This window comes from Dermacentor andersoni, chromosome 3 (assembly GCF_023375885.2).
Source record: "Dermacentor andersoni chromosome 3, qqDerAnde1_hic_scaffold, whole genome shotgun sequence".
Taxonomy (NCBI): domain Eukaryota; kingdom Metazoa; phylum Arthropoda; class Arachnida; order Ixodida; family Ixodidae; genus Dermacentor; species Dermacentor andersoni.
In genome coordinates, this window is record NC_092816.1 from 120914800 (window position 1) to 120939639 (window position 24840).

Sequence of the window (24840 nt, forward strand, 5' to 3'; positions counted from 1 at the left end):
GTGTTCACAAGTGTTAAGTGTCCCATCACCAGCTTCAGGACACTGAGATGATGTGGTCCAACATGAGTATGTATTTCATCATGTCAGTACATGATGTATGACATGTTCCAGCTCAGCATGAAATTGCTATTCATCCTGTTCAACACATGCCCCATTCTACGGTATCAAATGCTCATTAATTCAATGTTGTTTGACTGCGCACCTCTTAATTTCAAAAAACCTCACAGTACAGCGACCATTGCATGCCCCAAGATGTGCAATGGAAACGATGCACTAACATCCTGCCAAAATAGAGAGGCAGAAGGCACATCACTATAGTAATCAGAATCTTAAAAGAGCAGAAACATCCATATTTTTATTTGTATACTTTTATTTGCCACAACCATACCTCCCTAACTGTGAACTTAAAAATTAGTAGAAACGACATGGACATGACAAAGCATGACGGGGGGTGGGGGGTATTTTGTTGCTGTCGAGTACAGTTTGAAATGCTTGGTACGAGTATAAAAGCTTTCAGCAAGCACAGCTGTCATGGTGCATCCATGATAGCGAGGCTTTTATCAAAAATTTGCCGTGAGTGTATACCTTTAACGAGATATCCCCCCACCCCTCCCCCATTTGCACATTATTAACAACACATTATGTACCTTTAGATGCAGCTCACAAGCAACAACAAACTCTGAACAACAGATACTGGCAAGCAATACATTATTTTTAATTCACAGTGACTTATTTAGCAACCTTGCTATAGCTGATTTCACCTGCTTCAGGAACTACTGTGAACTTAATAAACAAGCTTGAAGCAAGTACCCCTCTAGGATAGGCCATCTAGTGCTGCCACAATAGGGCAACACAGGTACGACCACAATTTCTTTTTTGTATGCATACTTTGCAATCTTGCACCCTCCCAGCTTTCAACACCTTGAAAACTTTTTTGCGAGCATAATCTATTTTTCACAAAATTTTAAAATCGAAGGAAGAGCCCAAATTCATAAACTTTACGAAAAGTTCGGGAGAGTTGGCAGGTATGCAAATAATAAATCATTTCCTCAATACAGCATGATGAAGTTGGATGAGTATCTCGGTACCATTTGATGCAGCAACCACATCACTGCTAGCATAATGCAGAAAGCGTAAACAGCAAAACTTGTAACATTTTAAGGCCAGTCAGTTTAGCTCAGGCAACTTTGACCGCTGGTTCTGACAATGTATAATAATAATTATTAGGATAACATTACTTTCTCGCTTCTGCTAAATTACACGTATACAGCGGAAAACTTGAAAACAAGCATAGAATAGCAACAATACAGAGCACAGTGTATTTGCTCTTTATGTGTGCATCTTTTGTCTGCTTTGTGCCATACAGAACACATCACACCCACCAGCCCGATGAGTTGCCCAAGTTTCTGGTAAAAATGCCAGCAGCACCAGTGTCAATGGACGAATACTTGTTCAAAGAAACTTCCAAGCAGTTAGTGTCACAATCTGTTTACAATGTGCCAAAGCTTCCTGCGGGATGCAGCGCTGTCGGCAACCATGAATTCAAAAGAAAGAAGTAGTCTAGAACTGAGGTTAAACAGCACGAGTAAAACAAGGACACAAGGAAACAAATACCACAGACAAGCGCTGACTGCCAAGTGGAAGTTTATTTGAAATTCACCAATTAAAAATTTCACCAAATTTCAAATAAATTTCCATTTGGCAGTTCGTGCTTGTCTGCGGTATTTGTTTCTTTGTGTCCTTGTTTTATTCGAGCTGTTTAACCTCAGTTATAAATATGAACGAACTAGCCCTCATCAAGATGTTACTAAAGAAAGAGTCACCTGTTAACAACTGTGAGGACCCCTTCGTCGGATGTTTGCCGTTTCTCCAGCTGCTCCACGCGTGCCCGCAGCTCGTTCTCTTGCCGCACACGCTGCTCGAGACGCTGTGCCAGCTTGCGATTTTGGAACTGCAGCGTCTTCATGTCCATCTCCTCCTGCAGAGAAGAGAATTTGCAGAGAAGAATGCACTAGCAGCGGGCACTGGACTTGCAACATTAAAGGGGCATTAAAGAAGGGTATGAACTTAACCCGGATTGGTGGCTTATGCCTCTGGAATGCCAACAGGTCGGTATCACTGTAAGTGGAGGCTTATAGCAAACTAGAAAACGTCATGAGTGTAGACACGTGTCCTTACAGGCTTAAAAATTGCCATAAAACATAAGCTTACATGCACTTTACAGCAAAAAAAATTGCATAGCCCAATACCTATACTCAGTACGCCTAGTCTACGAAACTTAAAAACTTCTCACTGTGTTTAACTGCCCACTGGGCCTAGCAGCACATAATTAAACCTAATGCCATGCAAACTAGCACCAATGTTATTAGACAATACATGTACAATTAAGGCACGCAGTGTAGACTTTCAAAGAACACTCGAAAACAAGTAAGTATGATGCAGTCCAGAAGTTGGACAAAAACTCATTTGCTTGGAATGATGAAGAGACCCTGCCCCCAATAATAGAGCTAGCTTTCCTGCAAGGCAGATTGCCAATATATAACGGATGTGTGGCTGGTTTCATACAGCTGCAGAGGTGCATACAGTTCGTGTTCTCACATTTACGAGATCACGCATGTAGACATGGCTCTCGTGATGATGACCTATGCCATAGCCAAGCATTAGCCCCCTCCCCCCCCCCTCCCCCATATGCACTTACGCTAAGTGTAATGACCAGTGCTGCCATTAGCTTGGCAAATGATCATTCTTGCAACGTGTGCTTGCAAAATAGAAAAAAGATAGTCTACTGAGCTCTGCCAACAAGGCTACCATGCGGTGCCCAAAATGTTAATGATGTAGTGTTCCTTTTCTGCTTGTCAGTGTATTTACCTTGATTTAATTCCCAAAAATATCAGCAGACTTCGTCAAATCCTCCGTCTGGGAACCTATTTACTGTGACAGCCCCTACCAGCAGACACAGTCATTTTCATTCTTTGTTCCATTGCTCTTTGCCTTGTTTTCGTGCTTCGTTGTTAGTCTCCAAGCTTCTGCCCTATATGTTAGCACTGGTAGAATGCATTGATTGTACACCTTCATTTTCAATAATAACGGTAAGCTTCCAGTCAGAAGCAGACAATGTCTGCCATATGCGCTCCAACCCATTTCTATTCTTCTGTAAATTTCCTTATCATGATCAGGGTCACCTGTGAGTAATTGACCTAGGCAAATGTACTCATTCAAAGTCTCTTGAGGCTCACTGGCGATCTTGAACTTTTGTTCCCTTGTCCGGCTATTGATTATTATCTTTTGTCTTCTGCATATTAATCTTCAACCCCACTCTTACACTCTATCTGTTAAGGTCCTCAATCATTTGTTGTAACTCGTCCCCAGTGTTGTTGGACATCACCTGCAAATGGAAGGTTGCAGAGATATTCGCCGTTGATCTTCACTCCTAAGCCTTGTCAGTTTAACAGCTTGAATACATCTTCCAAGCATGCATTGAATAGCATCGCAGAGATTGTGCCTCCTTGCCTAATCCTTCTTTATAGGTATCTTCCTACTTTTCTTGTGGAGAGTTAGGGTAGCTGCAGAATCTCTGTAGCTATTTTCCAAGATATTTACGTAAGCCTTCTGTACTCGATGATTAAAATTACATTAAATTACAGGGTATTACTTAATTAAATGGGTATTAATTAAATTATGGGGTATTACATGCCGAAACCACTTTCTGATTATGAGGTACGCCGTAGTGGAGGACTCCAGAAATTTCGACCACCGGGGGTTCTTTAACATGCACATAAATCTAAGTACCACGGGTGTTTTCACATTTCGCCCCCATTGAAATGGGGCCGCCGTGGCCAGGATTCGATCTCACGACCTCGTGCTCAGCAGTCCAACACCATAGCCACTGAGCAACCAGGGAGAGTTTACTCGTTGATTATGTAATGCCTCTACGACTGCTGTATCTCTATGAATCAAATGCCTTTTCATAATCTATGGAAGCTGTGTAGAGAAGCTGATTGTACTCTGTGGATTTCTCGATTACTTGACTGATTGATTACATGTATTATGACTTTTCTGTATTATTTTTTGGTAAAAAATGTCAGTAGGGTTAAAGCATTTCCTACAAGCGCACGCTCAGGAGCTCATCATGGAGGCAGAAGTCGGCAGGAAGCGTGCCATTCCGGGCGGCGCGTTCGTGATGGAGCCACCACATACTGCGTGGGCCAACATGTGTGCAGGCAGCTGCAACAGAAGTGGCGCTGGAGAGCCTTTTAGTAAAGCCCACTTTTCGTCTATGCAAAAAACAAAGAAATAAAGAAAATGTGCGGTGTCACATGACAACGCTAGCCCAATAGGAAGGAGGAGACCCACAGCTCAAGGTACAGGGAAGGTAGAACAATGGAGAGCTGGTGAGGGGCGGCAAAGTTTAGAGGACGGCGCTACTTCTTTTAATTCAGGGACTTTATGATAAACGAGGCTGTAGCACCACTTGCAAGACTGATGCAAGAAACTCTGCCCAAGTTCAGGAAAAGCACTTTTGTCTCACAACCAGTGCTACGTGCTCTTCTTTGTGCCGGTCTTGCAGGTGACACTACAATGTCTGCAGTTGTACGGACAGAGACACAAGGGCCCTAGTCCTTTGCTGCTCACTGTCCCTCCATGTGCTGTCACTAGTACCAGGTGTGCTGTCCCTAGTACCACTCGTATTTAGAGGGTGTCCTCACCAGTGTAGAGACCTGTCCGATCCGGAAGGGTTCAAAGTGAACCTTCTTTGGCGGAGGGCCCGAGGAGGCACCGCCGGGAGATTCCTGCGGGGCTGGCCGCTTGGAAGCCATCTTGGCTGGCTTCCGGCAGCCGCCGCCTCCCGGGCTCACCTCAGATATGGTGGGAACCTGCAGCACAAAAGGGGAAGAAAGGCGTGCCACCGTCTTACTATACCAATACCTTGAATGCCCGAAGGTGTTAAAGATGGGAGTGGTGGAAGCGACAAAAGGAGTACATGTCAAGAGCGGTTAGCACACACAATAATCTTAAATGGCAGATTCAAATGTGGAAGTATTGACAATAATGACAGAGGTCAGCAAGCGGTTCTATTCACTGGCTGCCTTCGGGGTAAATACTACCCGTAGCATTGCATGCACCATTGCATTCGTTGTGTTTTTATAAACTTTAAATAGAAGTCCAACGAGGGCTAAATAGCCATTGCAGTACCCTGTTGTACGTTCTGGGCCCTGCAAACCTTGTACACTAGGGAAGAGCCACACCTATTTCATTATGAAACTTCCAGCTAAATAAATTATAATGAATGTGCTTCACCGTACTACAAGAACTTCCATCAAATACCCAGAGTACAGTTCCGGCTCTCTCATCGACTAACCATAGAAAAACACTTTCCTGACCTCTTTATGCTCACGTATTTCACTTATACCAAAGCAATACGGATGAATTATTGATGCATTAAGCAAGCAGATAAAGTTACGTGGAAATTCATCTGGACATGTCTGTTTTCTTGTATTTCTGTTACCTCTGCATTATTCTACAGCACCGTACTTCCATCTATAGCCCCATTTTATACTTAGCTGGCAACACTGGGAACTAGGCAAGTGGTGCAGTCACGAAACTCGCACGCAACGCGTTTTGCAGTGCGGCAGCTTTTGTGTGCGGCACTTTCAACAGAAAAACTATATACTTCACATATTAGAACTACAACTCATGGATGCGTGCCTACATCCAATCACATATTATTGGTTCACCTGTGTGTTTCCAGTATGCGACCTGATATGCTTTGGTCACGCGCAGGCAATGTGTTGCAGCCGCTGGTCGCACAAACGTGTCACTCCGCTTGCTGGTGGTAAATAGGTTCAGAGCTGCGACGCGTTCCGCATAATAATTGTGCTGTACTCTGCGACATAAAAGTATCAGACATAATTTTACAACAAATCACATGATGAGTGCCTATATCTTTCTAAGTTGAGCACTAGTTATCCGTTGCTAATGTGAGGACCGAGAGAAGTCTCTTTAGCCTTCATAGTGTTGCCTGCTATGTATCAAATGGAGCATAGGATTTGTCCCCCCCCCCCTCGATTTACAGTGCTTCTTTTGTTCTTCAGCTGCTGCATGAACGTGCGTGAGGAACAGGGAATATGTCTTGCCAATTGCATGCCCTTGTGCCAAGCCTGTTGCTGAAAAGCAACGTTTCAACTCGATATATCTCCTACACCTTCATGTAAATGCTTCTTAATAGTGCATCAGCAGCCAGCCACAGATGCGTCGGGATAGACATTAAAGCACGCAGCACAAAACTAGTTAGCATAGCTAGTCGCACACAGTGGCACTTGGTTTACAGTAAATGTCCTGTACAGCTGCTGTAACCTTAAGTCCCACAATCGGTGCACTACAACAATACCACTCACTTCCCTCTGCACTACCTTTCGAAGCTTAAAAGCGAATATTAAGCAATGCATGCCACTCAGAATAAGCTGCACGGTGCTTGCACTCTATGTCGCGCAATTTTCTCGCTATTTTAGTGCGTGGTGCAGGTGGATGTAACCTGCGCTAATCAGTACTCAATTAGCATTCCTCAAGGCCACGATAACCCGTCGTTAACGTGTGTTACCAGCTTAGTGATGCTCAACCTGTGACTGCTGCCGAATTTTGCGACATTTTAATGACGTTGAGCTTTCTCTAGTACGCGATGCTGCAGCTCCTTAACTGCCCTTGCAGGCACCGCAATATGATTTTGACCAGTCTTTACTAGTGACCTCGTTTTCAGCCTTTTGTCGCGTATTTCCTCTTCCTACTTCTGAGCGGTACGCCCTTGGTATCCTAAACGCACGCTGAAATCCTGGGCGCCAGCTAGGTTTCCATTACGTCCGCAACAATCGCCCTCTCAGCCGTCTAAACTATGAAGCGAAACCTCGCATATGCTTGGCGCACGGTCGCGACGATGGGACAACCTTCAACCCTCGGACGGCAGAAGTAGGTGTCCAGGCCACTGGTCAAAGATGCCCAAACCGCGGTGACAGTTTTTCATCGTATTAAAAGTAATCATTTCACTAATATAAATGGAGTTCACAGCGAAGTAGACTACTGGAAGTCGGCTGGCCCCACCGCAAGCCCTGACAATACCAGCACCTGTCAAGGATGATCGCTCCCGATCAACAGACCTCGGAAAAAGTTTTCCTGTTTGGTCGCCCCGACTAGTCCGTTGCGCAGTTGCTAATCGACCTGTCTGACAGCTTTCCTGCCACCGCCTTCCCTAGCTCGACTGTTGTCAGGTAATATCCATTAGGGCTAAACCCGCTGTACACTTTCTCAGAGCCGCGACTGCTGGAAATCGCCAACACAGTACGCTAGAGCCAGACGACGTTGCTACGGAGGCGGTGAAATGCTGCAGTATCGCGCGCCTCGGACGATACGCGCTGCCTACTCGACACCTGTAGGTTGCTCGTCGATTTTTTTACCTTAAGCGTTAGTTACCTTTTGTGGCGTTTCTGAGGCGACTGCGGCAAGCCGATGAACTCTACATTACACGCAGTCGCAGCGCAGATACCATACACATCAAAAGAAAATTAGCGCGATGGTGACTCCCCTGGCGGTCGGAAACAAAGTAAGGGACGCGAGCGAGTACCTGATCCGGCAACTTTGGTTCCGAAACTCCGAGCATCGCCACTAGTTTCTATTCTGTGCGACCGCGAATCTCGCGCGGAGGAAAGATTTCTCCCCGTCCAAAGTATTTTCGCCGAATTCTGCTCGCGTTCTAAGGATAGCGAATTAGAGTTCCTGTAGAAGCTGGCTGCATCGGCTGCGGGAATATTGCACTTCTCTAAAAATTATGAAAATAATAGTTATTGGACCCTGTCAGGTAAGCGCAGCCTTGTGTTGACGCGTGTTGCCCGTGGTAACGTCGTTACCCCGCCGCTTCACTTCATAGAAACTCTTTATTTTAGTGTAAGTTAACGACACTAACCATTTCGTGTTCTTTTATTTTTCCCCAGTCTGGAAAGACGGCCATTTCTAACTATCTGGCTGAGGCGACTGAAAGCTCCTCTGGGCAATACCAGCCTACAAAAGGCGTGCGGTAAATGTGTCCCCTTGTACTACCATAGAGCACTCGTTTAAAAGTCATAAACCCTGTGAACAAGATTGGTTGTCCGAAACTGACAGTAATAAACATTTCTGTTTCAGAATCTTGGAATTTGAAAGCCCGCAAATTTTAGTGAAGGGCCGACAAACCACGACGCCTGTGGAACTTTGGGACTGCAGTGGTGACCAAAAGTAACTTTATAGCATTACTTTTCTAGCAGCTAGTTATGATAGCAGGCTGATCAACCAATGTAACATGAAAGGAACTGTAAATTACTTATTATAATGAAGAGTCCCACAAGCATTTCGGGAATGCGAAATGTTTCAGACACGTCTGCATGCCTTTATATCGTGTCGAAAATATCAGCTAGGTTTAATCAATGTTTGCATTTATATGTGCAATTATTTATGCCGTGCTCTTACAGGTATGAAAACTGTTGGCCCGCGTTTGCTAAAGATACACAAGGCATTATAGTCGTCTATTCCTCGGACCAAAAGAATGTATCAACGGCGCTTGACGTATGGTAAGCATTTTTCTGCGGGCGCATTTTGAAGCGCGCCTGCGTTTTCGCCGGGCAAGTGCCATTGTCCTGAAGTTTGAAGTGCAGTATTGTAATTGCTGCCGTACAGGTACAACAACTTCGTTCAATCTCAAGGCGTCAGGGACTCCCAATGCGTCGTGTTCTGTCATCGAAAGTCAAGCGACCGCCCTGCAGGAAATCCTTCCCAACTGTCACACTTGTTTGCCCGGATCACTTGGGTGTCGACGAACATAGACGACACCGAAGAGGGCGGTAAATGCGGAGAGCAGACACGACACGAGTTCAACAAGTTTCTGGAACGCCTATCGAATGAGTTAAACGAAAGGCACGACCAGGAGGAGCTCAGCATCATTGGACAGGCTTGAACAATGCTTCGCCGAATTCCAGCTTCGATTGCTCTGCATATATATATAAATTGTCCTTGACGAAAAAACTCGCAAATAAACAATTTAAAAGATTGACGCATTTGCGCATCACTCTCTATAGCATCACCATAATCCTGCATTATTGGCCGCGTCTATCAACAGTCACATCATCATCATCAAAACTGTCAAACAAAGAAATCAATCCAAGACAAGCTAATCTCGGAGTTTTCGCAGTTACGAAACTTGGTTGGGCGGTGCGCGTACGGAAACTGTGTAGTAGATAACGTTTTCCTCGTTGCAACGACGCGCAGCTTGGCATTCTCCGTTGTCCAGTGCATTGCTCTCCGAGAAACCGGGCGCACACAACTGCATAATGCAAGCTTTGAGGGTATCGCGTCGCTTTCGACTACGGCTTGATCGAAGTCGCCCGCCTTGGGCGACCCGACAAGGAGTCCGAAGTTGTGCGACGTTCTTCACTGAACAACACGATGAGCTTCGACGGAGCGTTCGCAAGGTAAAAGACCTTTTTCTTTCCTTGTCACAGTGGTTTTATTTTCAGTGCAGCCTGCTGACTGCATACCTAGGCGTCGTACCTTGTATCAGCGCCGTATCCGCGATAAAGGAACGACTCATATATCAGACAGTGACCTACTCGCAGATGTACTCGATTACAACGAGCTGATATTTGTATGCAAGCCATCAGTACACGTCGTTGTGGTAGGACTACGCTTGTATCTATAGGAAATGTTACCTGCTGTTGCGTTAACTTCCCCATAGCCAAATCATGAGAGTTGCTGGATTTCGATACCCTGGACGCGAATGCTGCTGAATAATATGAAATGACGCAGTGAGGCAAGCAGCGATGTGGAGACGCGCCCTGCAGTAACTTTTGTGAAAAAATTGTCAAATGCCGCCGTTTAGAAATTGTCAGCCAGTCGCTGTTTACGGCAACGGCACCTTGGTATACTATATGTTTCATTGTATCAGCGCAGTAACCCCCGTTTTTTCATGCAGGAATGTCCTATACATTGCTTAGTGCTGCGTTTCGCATTGGTACACGTATTCATTTGAATACTTGTTTACTGCATATGATATTTCTTCGTTCGCCACTTTTATTTGGTTGAGTTTTGAGGTAAGGCCCCCAAACTAACCGAAGTACTTTCCTTGTTTTAATGTAAGCCAATACGTTCTATCAAAATAGATATGGAACTCGAGCGAAGGTTGGCTTAGATTCCATGATTTAGCACTGACAGAGAATGTGGTAATCTCACCACGAAAAAAACAAGCGACTGCACTGCAACTAACGCAAACCATGCACTGCTGTACGTAGTTACTGCAAATCAGAAGATGCAATTTTTCACAAATGGGGGGAATGCTTCTGCGTGCTAAGCACTTACTGCATTCTGATGTGCAGTAGGCGCTGAGGAGTGGTTGTGTAAGATGTGTAACTTAGCTAGCACCAGTCATTCAATAAATACTTCTTATGTAAAATGTTTGGGCTCTTCCGGCTTTTCTTAGTCAGCTTACAGTTGAGGATACCTTGTTTTTACTCGTCTACCATCCCTCTCTCATTGTCTTCTTTGAACTGAGACTGGCTTATTAGGTTCAAATAGGATATAGTTATGTGGAGCAAGTTTTTGTAGACATAACCACATACCTGAAGTGGGAATAACCTTGGAACTGTGTAAACCTGCTTTCCCATCCCTCATTCTTTCTGTTTATGCTTTCCTTAAAAAAGATCACACAAGCTTGCACATTTTTTTTAAAGCGAAGCTTTCTTTGCCTTTTCCTTCGACTTTCCCACTGCTGCTGCTGTCTGGCACACCCCATCCGAGGGTGGCTCAGAGCGTGTGTATACAGATAGGAGGGAGTCAGAGAGGAAAGGCGATGCAAGAAATTTGTTTGGACCCCACTGCGTCGAATGTGCACAATGCCCTCTGGAGCTCCCTGGGCATTGCTAGGTTAGCCTCTTGACAGCTGTAATTATCCATGACCCTCTTCAAAAGCATTGAAGAAACTGCAGTGCTTCCCTTCCTACTAACAAGCGAGTACATAGGGAACCTAGATAGTACTGTAGAGAGGAGGGAGGAGAAAAGGCAGTTCCCAGGCGAGGAGGGGGTGGAAGGTGACCTGAGAAGGCAAGGAAACCCTACTACTATACGACAGCAGTTGTAGGGAAACTGGATAAGCTTAAGTTCAAGGTAAAGTACAGTACGTTCCTACTATTTCTGAAAAACAAACACCATACAAATATGTCAACCCGACAAATTACGCAGGGCGTGCAGAAGCAGAGCCGCATTAATTGAAGTGCACTGCAAGGTCCAGGCGACACTGTGGAAGCAATTGACTGTCAAATCAACACTTCTATGCCTGCTACGGTAGCTTTGCGGCTATGGCATTGCTCAAGGTCGCGAATTTGATCCCAACCGCGGCAGCCGCATTTTGACGGCCGCAATATAGAAAATGCACGTGCACTTAGATTTTGGGATACATTAAAGAACATCACGGTGTCAAAATTAATCCGGAGTCTGCCACTATGACGTGCCTCATAATCCAATTCAAATTTAATACTTCTGCCACGATACGATGTGCCATGTGTGGCACTGACAGTGCCCAACCCTCTCGGAGATTATTAAATATGGCGCACAACACCACCTCAAGCACACACCTCTCCTTTTGTGTTTTGTGTACTACGCAGACAAACAGCAGTGCTGCACACAAGGTAACATTTAACATCAACTCACCACTCTCGTGTTGGACAAAACGTCGAAGAAATTAAACATTCGCCATCAGCATCACTGCTAATTATCGTCAGTCAAAGCAACCAGCACAGAAAGCTTCGCTTACATCAATTCCCACAGTGTGTGGGATCTGCATCATTTTTTCTGCAGTGTTTCTCTCTAGTGTCATATGTAGAGACTGGAACTTTAGGCACTAAGAAAGGCAGTTTTATATGCCTATAACAGGCACTAAACCTGTCATTTGGACCATATATAGGCATCAGATACTGACCTTTAGGCATGTGTAGGCTCCATCAATAAGAACTTCCACTCTGCATCTAAGGATAAATTATGATTTTCTAAGGAACACAGCCCACGAAACTCTTGTTTTCTGAAATTCACCTTATTTTTTCAATAAATCTGAATGAGGCTAGTTACGTAGATTATGGCTTTTAACTGAAGGTTAGTGTGACTAGACATCACGAGAAAAGTTGCAAAAGCAGTGACAAACAAGCGCCATCTCAAGATTTTTGGGTTCGTGTTGCACCTTTTTTTTTTTTTTTTTTTTTTACTGGGTGTTAGTTTGTATGCAGAAAAGGAACGCTCAGCATGCACTGAATTTAGGGGCACATATTCGTGGAACTATGGAACATTTGATTATCCAATGCCCTGTGGAATTCCTTTGACTGTTTAGTGCTGTGTGCACATTCATCTCTTTCACTCCCTTCTTTCAATTCCCCTTTTCCCTTCCCTCCAGTGTAGGGTAGCCAACAAGATTCTTTTCTGGTTAACTTCCTTCTTTCTTTTTGCACTCTCGCTCTGGAATTCTACAATTTTCGTTGATCAGTACCTTTGACAGTTCTTTCAGTACTGAAAACCGGGGATTTTTTCTCAGGATAGGCTGAAGTTTTGAATTATCTCTATCAGCAGCAGGTACATTTTATATGGTGGCGAACCTTTCCTGAGAGTCCAAAGTGAGTCCCTCATTCCGAGTCAGACTTGCGCCTGAGCTTTCAAGTCTTTCCTTTGTGTACGCTGAAAATGTGAACCGAGCGTACAGGTAGACCAAGTCAGTTACAAGTGTATCGTCACTTAGCGCAGTTTGGGCCCTTGCAACAGAGCTCTCGTCTGCTGCGAAGCAGTCAATAGCAGCCTTTACACCCAGAGGAGAAAGAGAGATGGATATATTGTCGGCAGGGAAAACAGAGAGGTCACCGTGAGTTGGTGCGTACCAGTCTGTTACTCGGCACTGGGAAGAGGGAAGGGCAGTGAAAGTATTGGGATGGATGATGAGGAGGAGAAGGGAAGTGGTGAGTGCCTGTGTACTTGAGACGGCAACACTGCTAGAGCCGCTCAACTAGTTTCGTGTTATGCAGGAACTTCAACAGCACTTTCAACGTCCACATTGCAGGTGCAGTATCGGGCCATGGGCCCGAGAAAGCAAGTGTTTGTGGTAATAATTGGCTGCCTTCAGCCAAGTTCTCTAGTGGTTTATCACATTATAAGCAAAGTAAGACTAGCACAAAAATGGGAAAAAAAAAGGCATTCCTAGGCTCTGAAAAACAAATATAGGCGCCATCATTGAAGTAAGGCACGATAAAAGTGGTGCTAAAATGTTCTTAGACCCAAAGTTTGTGCTTATGTGGTTAATAGGCACATTGAGAACATAAGGGGAAAATAGACATTCTGCCTAAAGTTCCATTATCTTGTCGTAACTGCAGCTTTGGTATGCTTTAACAAAGCTAAAAGGGAAATTTAGTTACACCATATCTCTTACAATTCATTCATACTCAACTTTCACTAATTCGGCGTTTAATCACTGTTGCCACACTTGAAGACTTGCATGTGTGTTTACAGATTTTTAGTGCGATGTGCACTTTGTACCAATATCAAGGGCAACACTCAACCTGTGTTCTAACAGCAAGTCCTGTAAACTTTTAAGAATCTCACTTACTGCTGTTTTTATTTATTTAAGTATACCTTACAGGCCGCAGGGCAAGCATTGAGTAAGTGGGGCAGTACATAAAGTGCGTGTGTAAAACGTATTGAATGTCTGTCATACATAGAGAAGAAGCAACAGTAACGAAAACCAAAGTGTAATAGAATTCATAAGTATGTGCACACAGGCAAATATTAAACATTTATAATAGACAAGTAATAAAATCGCCCTGGATACCTTCTATCTACATGGTATATTCAAAGAAAGAAAACTAGAGTATTATAAAATACCAAGGTTGCATGGTTGAAGAGGAAACAAAAAGTATCTAAAATGGAGGGAAAAAGAAGAAACTTAGCATATGTAGTCAATGAAAGAAAAAAAATTGCCAATGATTGCGATACTTCCTAATGCAAAGTTTGAGCGTAGCTTTATATCTGTTTTCATTTCGCGATAAATTGGCTCGCGTGGACAGTCTATCTTGTGCGGCATGTTGCAAACGGAGCGAAGTGTTGCAAAACAACTAACACTCGAGCACAACGACAGCGGTGAGCAATGTAGGCGAAAATCTGATCTGTGGGTCAAGCGCATCAGCTTTTATTCGTGGCTCATCGAAGGTTCCAGTGTAATCGCTGGTTTCCTTCTCACCTTTTCGCCATACTCTCCTCTGATTTACGCTTCATGCTTTCACTGTAGCCTCGTCCTCCACGTTCCTCCTTGCGCTCTCTTCGTTGACCTCCCGTTGCGTTCCGTGTTTTCTTTCATCTTTCACTGTGCTCGTTCACTTGGTTATGCCGAGGTACGACACTGAGGCATGCCAATGCTTGCCACAGGAACGGGCGTCTTAGAGCTGCGCTCTAAAGAACCAATGCGTTATGCAATGATGTAACATTAGACAACAAACAGGGTGTTATGAACGACGACGGGCCAAGACATTCGTTGCAAACATTCCCTTTCTTACCACACTCTGCGACTCTTCCCCCATGCTGCCCACATGCGGTCCATCCTTGCACACCACACGCAATACACACACCTGTACATTCCTCTGTCGCCACCGCAATCGCGCCACGTGGTCCTTCCTCTGGCAACTACAGTCAGCCGCATTTGCGGCCTCCCAGAACTGCCCCTTTCCTTGCCTCACTTGGTGCTCTTCGTCTGCTTACGCCACCACTCTTTCCTCGCAAGGGTATTTCCATGCTTTATCAGCAAGATAACTGTATAGAGCATCGCAGAATGTGTCATAGTTCGGCCGATATGCGATACTGTCCGGGAGAGAATTCCACAACCGGACAGCTTGTGGAAGTGCAGAAAAATCGAATGAATGTGTTGATCCATAAATGTGGGTGTAGCTGAGATGATTGTGAAGCCTGTGTGATATGGAGCAGAGTCATTTCAGGCATGATAGTGTTGTTCCAATGAAATGAATAAAATTGCGAAACAGTGATAACAGGGCAGTGTCACTGCAAGTGTTTAAAGATGGCAATGAATGTTTGTTTGTGTTTTATACTGGACTGATAGCTGCAATGGTTTGAAATTAAGTGGCTAGCCCTACTTTAAATTCGTTCTAGCATTTCAATGAAGTATTTTTGGTGAAGGGACCAACTCAAGCTGAGGACAAAAGAGAGTTTCATAAGCAAACTGGCGAGCATTGGAAGGGGCATTTTTTAAGTTGCATGGCAAGTATCCTAGTGATTGAGGAGCATTGGTTGAAATGCACATAATGTGAATGGATCAAAAAAGATTTGATGTGAAGAAAATGCCCGAGTACTTATATTGTGTGGCCGCTGGTACAATGTAATTACTAATGCGATAAGAATTCTGAGAAATGGTAGGTCTTCAGGTAAATTACATTACTTTACATTTATGAATATTTAACGTCATTAGCCGTTTACTGGACCAACTATTAACATGTACGAGGTGTCTTTGAAGCGCTAGATGGTCATCTGTGCTTATAATTGAGCTATATACTATGCACTTGTAGGAAAAAGTTATTGTACTGGAAGATACATTGTGTGGCAGGTCGTCTAGAACGACTAGAAAGTGTAAGGGGCCAAGGATGCTACCCTGTAGCATGCTAGAACATATGTCAGTTAAACAGTAAGAGAAGTTATTTGCAAACTGCTGAGGATTGGAACGAAAGTCACTGCGCCATGACAAAGTAAGATTGTCCAATTTACAAGCCAACAGCTTTGATATTGGGTGACAGTATGCAACACCTTGGAAAAGTCAAGGAAAAAGCAGTCAGTTCATAGATTATTGTTCGTGTTAGTGTGCAAGTCTGTCTTCTGTTTAAATAACTGTTTCATACAAACCACCTTTCCTAAAACCATGCTGATTATGAAAAAATAGTTCGTTAGTCTTGCAGTGTCCACAAATGTGAGTAGCGATGACATGCTTCAGCATCTTGCAGCAAATGCATGTCAAAGAGATTGCCATTTTTAAATATTAGCATAACTTTTTCCGTCTTCCTGTCTATGGGAAGAAGAGCAGTCACCAGTGTCTGCCTGAATATGTGAAGCAGCATTTTGCTTGACACTGCTTGTGGGATTGTGGACAAAGGAACGACAACAAAGTAGTGAAAACAATCACAAGGGCATTTATTGCACCTTTTATAGATTAATGCCTGCTAGCCGAGTTGCTATCCACAAAACCTGCTGATGGGCGCGCGACAAATCACGGAAGTCTGACTCGCCACAACCGGATAGTGAGTGAATATGTTCGCCCATACTGGACACCAATGCGTGGTCGTTCGCGCGTACAGTCAAGTGAACGGTGTCACGTTCGAACGAGCGTGTTTGTCCATTCCGGTGTAGGCCTCGTGAGACGGTGTCACCATAGAGTTTCTCACTACATTACCTAGAGGGAAATCTGGCGCTGCTGCGCTGTGGTATGCATGGGAATGCCGGTATATTGTGGATTCGGATTGGCATCGTTCTCGTAGAGACAAGACACCTTGAAGACGCGCTTGGCAAGTACCGTTCCGTCTGTCACAATGATTTATTTTCTACTAGAACAGCACGTGAAAAGCTGTTTTAGCTTAATTATTACGCGAAAACATGTTTTGTTTAACTATGAGAACTTGTTATTGTGTGTACGACTACATGTTACATAAAAAGTATCAGCGGGCCGCTAAAGTTGGAGGACAGACGACAAGGTTCGCGCTTACTTTGAAACAGTTGGTCGTCTGTTCTTGCTTTTCTTCGCTTGGTCATGCATCGTGGGTGAGTAAAGATATAATATGCATGAATGGAAACATTTTATGAAGATTTTACTTTGAGAACGCGTTATTTGCGTAGCCATATCCATGTTTTAGACGAAGCCTCTTACAACACCAGCCAACACGAGCCTCGCAGGCACATATACTGTCATTCCCATGACAGCACGGTGTCATTCCCATTACCCTCTAGGTGTTTAGGTGTTATAGTGAGAAACTATATGGTTGTCACAGAAGCATGGATCGGTGCACGCGCAAAACGTCCTCCCCGCATGCCGACCTGGAGCCTACTTCCTGTCGAGTAAGAGCCTACTTTCTGTCGCGCCCGACTAACCCCGCCATTAGGTGGCGCTAGCAGCGCCACACTCACGCCATCTCTCATAATGTGCTGCAACCTGACCGACCGCCGCCTGCACTAAGCAACGCAGAGAAGCCGGATTACAGGACACGCGAGACGTGCGGGAAAAACAACTTATCAGGGGACGCGTGAGAGTCGCGCATCCCCGCACGTCACAGTATTTATTAAAACCTTTGAATTTATACCATCTACGGCATATGAAAACTGTTTAAGGTTGTTTATAAGAGAAACAATGCCTCCTAATGTGATTGCAGTAGGTTCCATGTACTGATAGCGATGTTCGGGAATACCAAGTATGCCTGAATTGTCCTTTTCTGTCAATACAGGACTGACAAATGAATTAAAAGCCATTGGACACTCGCTAATGGAATGAAGTACATTGCTGCTGTTTTGTGAAGAGATGTGATTAGATTCAGTACTAGGTCTTATTACTTTCAAAAACTTGCTGGATTGTTTTGGAGCAGTTGAGGAAGATCATTAGAAAAATATTTTTCCTTAGCTTCACCTAAAGCAGAGCAGTATAGCAATAGCAATATTTTCAGACAACTTTTGTGTAATTCTGCCATGCAGTAGTTGCGCAAACCTTCTTAGCTCTATTGTACCGGCTTATTTGCTATAATAGTTCTCATATACAGGAATCCTGCTGATAAAATATTCTTTATTTAGGAAAAATTAATAACCCTAAATATAAATGAAGTCAACTAGTGTTGCAGTGCAGGCTTGTTTGTATGGCATCTTGGTGCACTATTGTAGCGAATAAGCTGAGGATGCAAGAAGGCACATAATACCGTCTGTGTCTTTCATGTTCCTTCTTGCATCCCTGTTTGTATGCGCTACAATGGTACTTTAAAAGTAAATCCTGCAATCCTTTTTATACTGACAGACTGTGTGAAGATCTGTGGAGCATTTCTGAAAGCATCCAGATTTTTGCCTTTTAGAGCGCAGCTCTTAGGCGGCCATTCCCGTGTTTAGCGTTGACATGCCTCGGCATCGTATCTCGTAACCGAGCGAACAAGCACAGTGAGAGATGAAAGCAAACGTGGAATGCAGTGGGAGATGAAAGAAGAGAGCATGAGGAGAAAAGTGGAGGAGGAGGGTACAGTGAGAGCATGAGGCAGAAAATGGAGGAGCAGCGAAGGAGAAATGCCCTGCATGTGGACTGAGTTGCCGGCAGCCACGGCATTCGCCAATCTCATCATAGGCAATCTCATCTGTGATTCCAAAGGGGGTGGGGGGGGGGGGGCACGAGGTCGGGGAGGGGCTGTGCTTGCTGATCCGCAGCGTCAGCTGCTGAGATCAGTCCACGCTACCAGTATGTGTGACAGGCATCACTGCTCCTGCAAGGGTGATGGAAGGCAGCTATGAGTAAGGCTCGATGTGATGCTCCCTTGGGTGCGGTTGCCACTGACGCTGGTGCCATGATTTGCCCATGACCAAGGGCCACTCTCGTTAAGCGTGAGAAGGAAAACGTAGTGCCGTGCAAGATGGGCTGTGTGGCGGCAATGGCTACGATATGACGCTAGAGTAGCGTGCATCGTCTCTATGGGAACGGTGCGCTGCATGAGTAGAGGTCTGTCTGCAACGGCTGCTGGGAATCATACCCCTGTGTCACCCACATACGGCCTCACGATCTCCTGATCAGTGAGGCAGTCGTGCCACACTTCACTGTGTTTGCAATGTGCCACACGATACAGATTGTCCGAGCCAGCTGCGCTACTCGCAGCGTTCTCTTCCTAATATAAACCGTGTACCTACATAATCATAACGGAAAATATTGACACGCAAAATGAAAACATGTGTAGAGCTATGCTCAAATTTCGCATTAAGGATTATCATTACCCTTGGTGAATTCTATTGGTGAATTTTTTGATGGAAAGTCGTTTCTGCCCACTTCTCAAGCAAATGCACCCTAAAAATTATGGTGGCTGAATTCTGTTGAGGTGTACACTGAGCTTTGTGAACTGCTTTGAGTTTACCATTGATAAAGAAGCCTGTGCGCTCTCCTCAAAGCCTCTTTGATCTATTATTTCTAAAACTGAATAATAGCATTGTTGCCACTGCACATGATGCCGAGAGTATCTGCTGACTGGGGTGGCCCTTACATAAGCTGTCACCTGTATGAAACTGGCTGCAGTTTCCACAGTATGCAGCATATCCAAACTTCCTTACCAGGGACAGAAACAGATCCTTGCCACTTAATAAGGACTTATCCAGCCTTACAAGCAGAATCGTCGCCCCTCCTTCGGCAAGCCTGCATCCGCCACATTGCCACATCGAGCTGTGAACACAATCTCTACAGTGCACATATAACAGATACCAAACATTATGCCTTGTGGCAAGTCTCCATTGAAATAAGGGAAGGGCAGAGGGGCACTTGTATTGGGCATGGATATGGTTCATTCTCAATACTTGCCCCAAATAGGTGGCATGTATACTGCAATGATAGGGTTCTGGCTCCTTCATGCCATGTGAACCAACAGCAAGTAGTAGGAAAACAATGCAGGACAACTTTAGGATTGGCTAAGGGTTGTGACTCGGCAAAATCATGGTTGTACAACATGTGCGAAAGTGATGCACGGATGTTTGGCTTTTACCGGAGACTTTGACTTTGTTACATTTTACGGAAGTCATGAAAGTGCAATGGTATTGCATGGCCTCCATGATAGCAATGCACTGCTGTGAGTCTTGTGTGGCATGATCTTGGAGACGATGGTTTCACTGTACTACCATCATCATTGTTTGCAATCAGATAAGGGGACCATCTTGTTCACCAGCTGAAATTCTTGGAAAAGGCACCATTGGTTCTGCTACATAAGATTCTCAGCATCATGGTTGCGACAGGGGCTGAGCAAACCCAGAAAAGCACTCAGTGGATTTTGTACACCAATGTGCTGACAGGTGCTGTAAACACCAGAGAAGCCATTGCTGATGCATCACATATCCACTACCTGTGCTTTGCGTCAACCAACATGACGAATCAAAATGTCAACTCTCACTCTTCTTTAAATTCTACATAAAGTTCTCAAATTAACCTTTGTAAGCAGTGGATGACAATGTAGGCTGTTGCTATCTCCAGTTTTGGCCAAGTCGTTCAGATTTAGTGACAGATAAACTTCGTTTTTGAGATCACCTGCTGATTTTGAGAGTACACAGTTTGGCAGTTTGTTAGGCTAGCATATGGGCATCCATAACTATTTGTTGCTTCATCATGAGGATGGGAATGAATTGGCTCCCAAAGCTTTAATGATATATACCAACTGATATCTGAAGTGATTTACATTGTGGTGACCAATTTGCACTGGGCAACTTCTGGCTTCCTCACTTTTTGTATCCCCATGACACACAACCTCAGAGGGGAAGAAAAGTCTGTGTAAGTGATGCTCATTGTTACAATGAGGTGGTGTATTTATTTTAAAGGTACCCAACAATGAGAAAAAATTTGTGTATTAACATTGCATTATACCAGTACTAACATATTGTCCAGAAACTTGATGGTTATCACAGAGAAACTAGAGCAGTTAAGGATTGCACAATGAGCGATAGGCTAACGTAAGCTGTGTGTAACATTGAGACTGGTAGACAGCTGTGTGGATTCGAAAGCAAATGGAGGTATTTGACAGTCTGGTTGTGATTTGGAGGAAGAAATGGAGCTGAGCAGGCCATGTAATTCTGCAGGGCAGATAACCGGTCATCTGTTAAGAGTTACAGAATGGGTGCCGAGAGAAGTGAAGTGCAGCCGGTGATGGCAGAGAACTAGGTGGAGTGATCAAGTTAGGAAATTTGCAGGAGTAAGTTGGAATGAGCTATCGCAAGATAGGGGTGACTGGAGATCGCTGGGAAGGGCCTTCATCCTGCAGTGGACATAAAAATAGGCTGCGATCATCATGATGAACGAGACAAAATATAGGTTGAGCTGTATTAGCAAACCACCCGTGTACAATACCAAAAATTCCATTCTTATTGTGAGAGGAGGCTCAGACCCAGAAATGAAAGACGGGTTGCTCTTACACCAATTCGGCTGTGATGTCATGGATTTTGATGGCGTCTGCTCGAGCCTAGTTAACTTTTTGTGAGCAAACATGGACTGCATTGTATTCTGAAGAAGCTAAACACTGCAAGTTTCGAGACTCTTAGTGCAGTGCCACACTGACGTAACACTGTTGGGGTTTTGGCACGAAATTTAACAGATGGAAGTTTGGCCTTTGTTTTCTTCTCTAGTAATTTTTTCATTGAGTACATCAACCCCCGACTGGGAGGTCATTACAGGGAGGGCAAAATAAAAATTAAATATGCACAGCTGAACAAACATTGATGTGTACAAAGCAGTCAGTAAATGAAAAAAACAAAAAAGGAATCACACTTGTAGTAATACATGTCCACAGCATGTTCATCTTGTTACTTCTATTGAGTAGTCCACCTGTTAACATGAAATTAACAGAAATAGAGTTGTCAAAGAATACTTTCTCATTCTAAACCCATTTAGTTTTCTCTTTAATGTCCCTTAATTAACACACCAAGATGTGTGGTACAAGAGCATTCTATCCAACAAGTGTTCTGCAAGTCTTCGTAACACTGCGTCCCTATTTGTCCCTATTGTCCCATCATTGATTTTAGTTTAGCTTTGCCTTTTTTAGCCACAGTGGTGCTACTAGCACAATTCTAAAGCCTTCCACTACTGCACACTCAAATTTCCACAGCCTCAAGACTCATGTCAGGAACGAGAGGATCAATAATATAAATATTTTATGCAACCGTTAATCAATGGAATATAATTTTTTTTTCCTTTTAAATGGAACTAATTTAATCTAGAAAGGTTCAACAGTATATGAACCAACTTTTCTATTGATATCTTTTTAAGTAGGCGCCTCCTAGTTAAAGCTTCTTAAAAAGTATCAGAAAATTCAGAAAAAAAAAATGTTTGAACTTTTTTGAAGCTGAGTGCCTGATGGTGCTTGGAAATTGACAAATAATGTCACAAGGCTACAATGTTCTGTAATAATGCAGGTCTGCATCCGGTTTTGATTGCAGCTGTGCCAGTCAAGATAGCTGTAAGAGCTGTATAGAAGCAAGGACGTTAGGTTATTGCAGGAAGTATGGCCAAATAGAGGTGATAATTGGAGAAAGGAAGTTAGGGGGCGTCAATGCCTGTGCTGTGCACATCCTTAAATTGTTCCAACATATCCTGCAATTAAGTCTGCCAGCGTGTGCGGCCTGACCGCCACTCACTCACACTTTGCTTCAGGCTTAAATTGGGAAGGAAACTCATTTTGTCATGTACAGTAAAACCTCGTTAACAGGTTTTCGAATTAACCGAACACACAGAAAAATGCAACCCAGGCAAACAATTTCGCTGCAGGAATGCGCTACCTTCACTCGGCGATCTTTGGATTACTTAAAGCAGTCAGAGATGCTGGTTTGCCGCGTCCTGTAGTTTGAGGCTCCAAGGGTCATGTTTTCTAGTTGGCCAACTACGTGCAACATTTGAGAATTTCCACCGTGGCACTCAACAAAACTGCGGATAATGTTCAGCGATCTGATAACTTCCCCGAGAGCAGCTGCTCGGGAGGGCTCGTTACCATCGCCGTCGTCACTGTCATCGCACATGGTCACATCAACGGTAGCTTCACTCTTCGAAGTCTGAGTAGCACGTTGGTTGATCATTTTCAAAGTTCAGATACTCGGCAAAGCCAACTGCACTGGATTTGCTATCCTCTGCGCAGAGTGCATTGATGCGGTCGCAATACTCGGCGTCAGCATCGATGGTGCTTTCCTTCGAGAAGCCAGCATGTTCAAAACACCGCATGATCAAAGTGGGTTCCACTTGCTTCCATGCATACACAATAAGACATATGGCCCCGAGGAGGTCGATGTAATACTCCTTGCCGTTGTCGTAGCAAAGGAGCATGCGCTTGAGCAAGTGGTGGCGTAAATCTTCCTCGTATGGTGAATGGCGCCTTGGTCCATTGGCTGTGAGATCGATGTGGTGTTCGGAGGAAGAAATACCATCCTGATAGCTTTCAGGTGCGGGATGTCACCACGCGCTGGGCAATTATCAACAACTAAGAGTGCATTCCTGCCTGTGGCCGCAAACTTGCGGTCAAGCTGCCGAACGTAATCTTCAAATATTGCGCCTGTAACCCAGGCTTTCTTGTTGTGCCGGTAGATAAGCTCATCCTTTGGCAGCAGCCGTGCACGTTTCAGGCAGCGAGGCTTCCCACTCTTTCCAACTACGAGTAGCGGCAGCTTGTGTTTACCGAACATGTTTGCGCCAAACAGAACAGTAATTCTTTCCTTGCCTTGCCTTCGATCCTTGACCACGGTCTCCTTTGCTGCGAAAATTTTTGTGGGCAGCATCTTGTAAAAAATGGCTGCCTCATCAAGGTTGTACACATTGTCTGCGCCGTACTCGCTAAGCAACGGAGCCAACGTGTGTTTCTTCCAGTCGTCGACGACGCTCTCGTTTGCGCTGCCGCTCTCACCACAGACAGCTATGAAGGTCAAATTATTGTGCTCTTTAAAACTGTTGAACCATCCATTGCTACACTTGAACTCTTTGTGCACAAGTTGTAGAGCCAAGTCGTTGGCCTTCTCCCGCAGTATCGTTCCATTGACAGGAAGGTGGGCTGCGTTTGCTTTCTGCAGCTAGTGAAGTAAAGCTGCTTCCACATCTTGGTATGTGGGAGCCCATACTTGCGACCGCTTCGAAGAAGATGTCTTGCTGTAGGCTTCCGGCACCTTCGACTTGTTCTTCAATATTGTGGACAACGTGCAGATGCGCATGCTGTGCCTTTCAGCCAACTCGGTCTTGGAACACGGGTTCTTACCCGCTTCTTGGATCAAGCAGAACTTCTGCTGCAGCGTTAAAGTCTTATACTTTGGCATTTTCGCTCACTGGCACTTCTGTACAGTTCAGAAAAAAAAAAGAAAAGAACATGCAAGCTGCAACACCCCTACCCACCCCACTCAAAGAAACGGCGCAGACCGGCGTTGCACCTACACACGTCGCCGCAGGCGCGGCGAGAGAATGGGCAAACGGCAGCCAGCGGCACGGAGCACGCACTGACGCTGTAACCGCTGCGGTTGCGAAGAGCATGTGGAGTGGGGGACGTGATCATGTGACAAAAACGGGTATGCCTGCTCCATTGCAGTGAAGCACGCCTTCTCTGCAGGCGCACGCTTCGGCGGTTTGTGGGCGTACCGTGGGCTGATTTTTGTGCTAGCAGTACTACAGGTCAGGCGCTTCGTCTATAAATAATCGCGATTGCTATGTGGTGTCACCTCGCGGCTCCGAATGGGCGTCATTTTGTCGGGTTTGCAGTGAAATGGGGATCGGGAATTTCCGCATAGCACCCCAAATCTTCTAATTAACCGGGTTGGCCTAGGCCGCCAGTTCGAATTAACCAGTCAAATTTACATTGGAAAATACGGTACTGCAGAAAACCTTCGAATTATCCAGGATTTCGAATTAACAAGGTTTTACTGTATGCTGCCTACAATTGCTGTTGACTCACTTAATGGCATTATCATCTATTCAGAAGGTAAATGATTATATTAACATAGGAATGTGTTAACGCACTGTGATAGTTAGTTTAAATCTTATTTAGCAACTAAAGGTTCTGCCTTGGTTGCAGAAAGAAA

General features: G+C 44.6%; 3 protein-coding genes across 4 annotated transcripts in view; 2 read left to right on the forward strand and 1 right to left on the reverse strand.

Moving 5' to 3' along the window:
* Window positions 1–7552, reverse strand: part of Bre1 (E3 ubiquitin-protein ligase Bre1) — a 35801-nt gene extending 28249 nt beyond the window's left edge. For both annotated transcript variants that reach the window (XM_050185553.2, XM_050185547.2), the window contains exons 1-3: window positions 7462–7552; window positions 4707–4874; window positions 1824–1978 (exon numbers count right to left, since the gene is read on the reverse strand). In XM_050185553.2, the coding sequence (XP_050041510.1) occupies window positions 1824–1978; window positions 4707–4817 (266 nt within the window). In that variant the 5' untranslated portion in view covers window positions 4818–4874; window positions 7462–7552. The remainder of the gene's footprint in view (window positions 1–1823; window positions 1979–4706; window positions 4875–7461) is intronic.
* Window positions 7553–7642: 90 nt separating this feature from the next.
* On the forward strand, window positions 7643–9070 carry LOC126538916 (intraflagellar transport protein 22 homolog). The gene is made up of 5 exons (XM_050185614.3): window positions 7643–7846; window positions 7980–8062; window positions 8170–8259; window positions 8493–8591; window positions 8698–9070. Exons 1-5 carry the CDS (start codon window positions 7817–7819, stop codon window positions 8972–8974), a joined length of 579 nt encoding a protein of 192 aa, XP_050041571.1. The 5' UTR covers window positions 7643–7816; the 3' UTR covers window positions 8975–9070.
* Window positions 9071–9198: 128 nt separating this feature from the next.
* The window catches only part of LOC126538875 (probable acyl-CoA dehydrogenase 6), a 36040-nt gene continuing 20398 nt past the window's right edge, over window positions 9199–24840 (forward strand). Inside the window, exon 1 of the mRNA XM_055074631.2 lies at window positions 9199–9488. Coding sequence (XP_054930606.1) covers window positions 9348–9488 — 141 coding nt within the window. The 5' untranslated portion in view covers window positions 9199–9347. The remainder of the gene's footprint in view (window positions 9489–24840) is intronic.

Excerpts from the sequence above, each read along its gene's own strand:
- LOC126538916 (XM_050185614.3), top strand. The coding sequence starts at position 7,817 with ATGAAAATAATAGTTATTGGACCCTGTCAG. Across the intron at positions 8,063-8,169 it reads CAGCCTACAAAAGGCGTGCG|AATCTTGGAATTTGAAAGCC; the intron begins GTAAATGTGTCC and ends TTTCTGTTTCAG. Across the intron at positions 8,260-8,492 it reads GACTGCAGTGGTGACCAAAA|GTATGAAAACTGTTGGCCCG; the intron begins GTAACTTTATAG and ends GTGCTCTTACAG.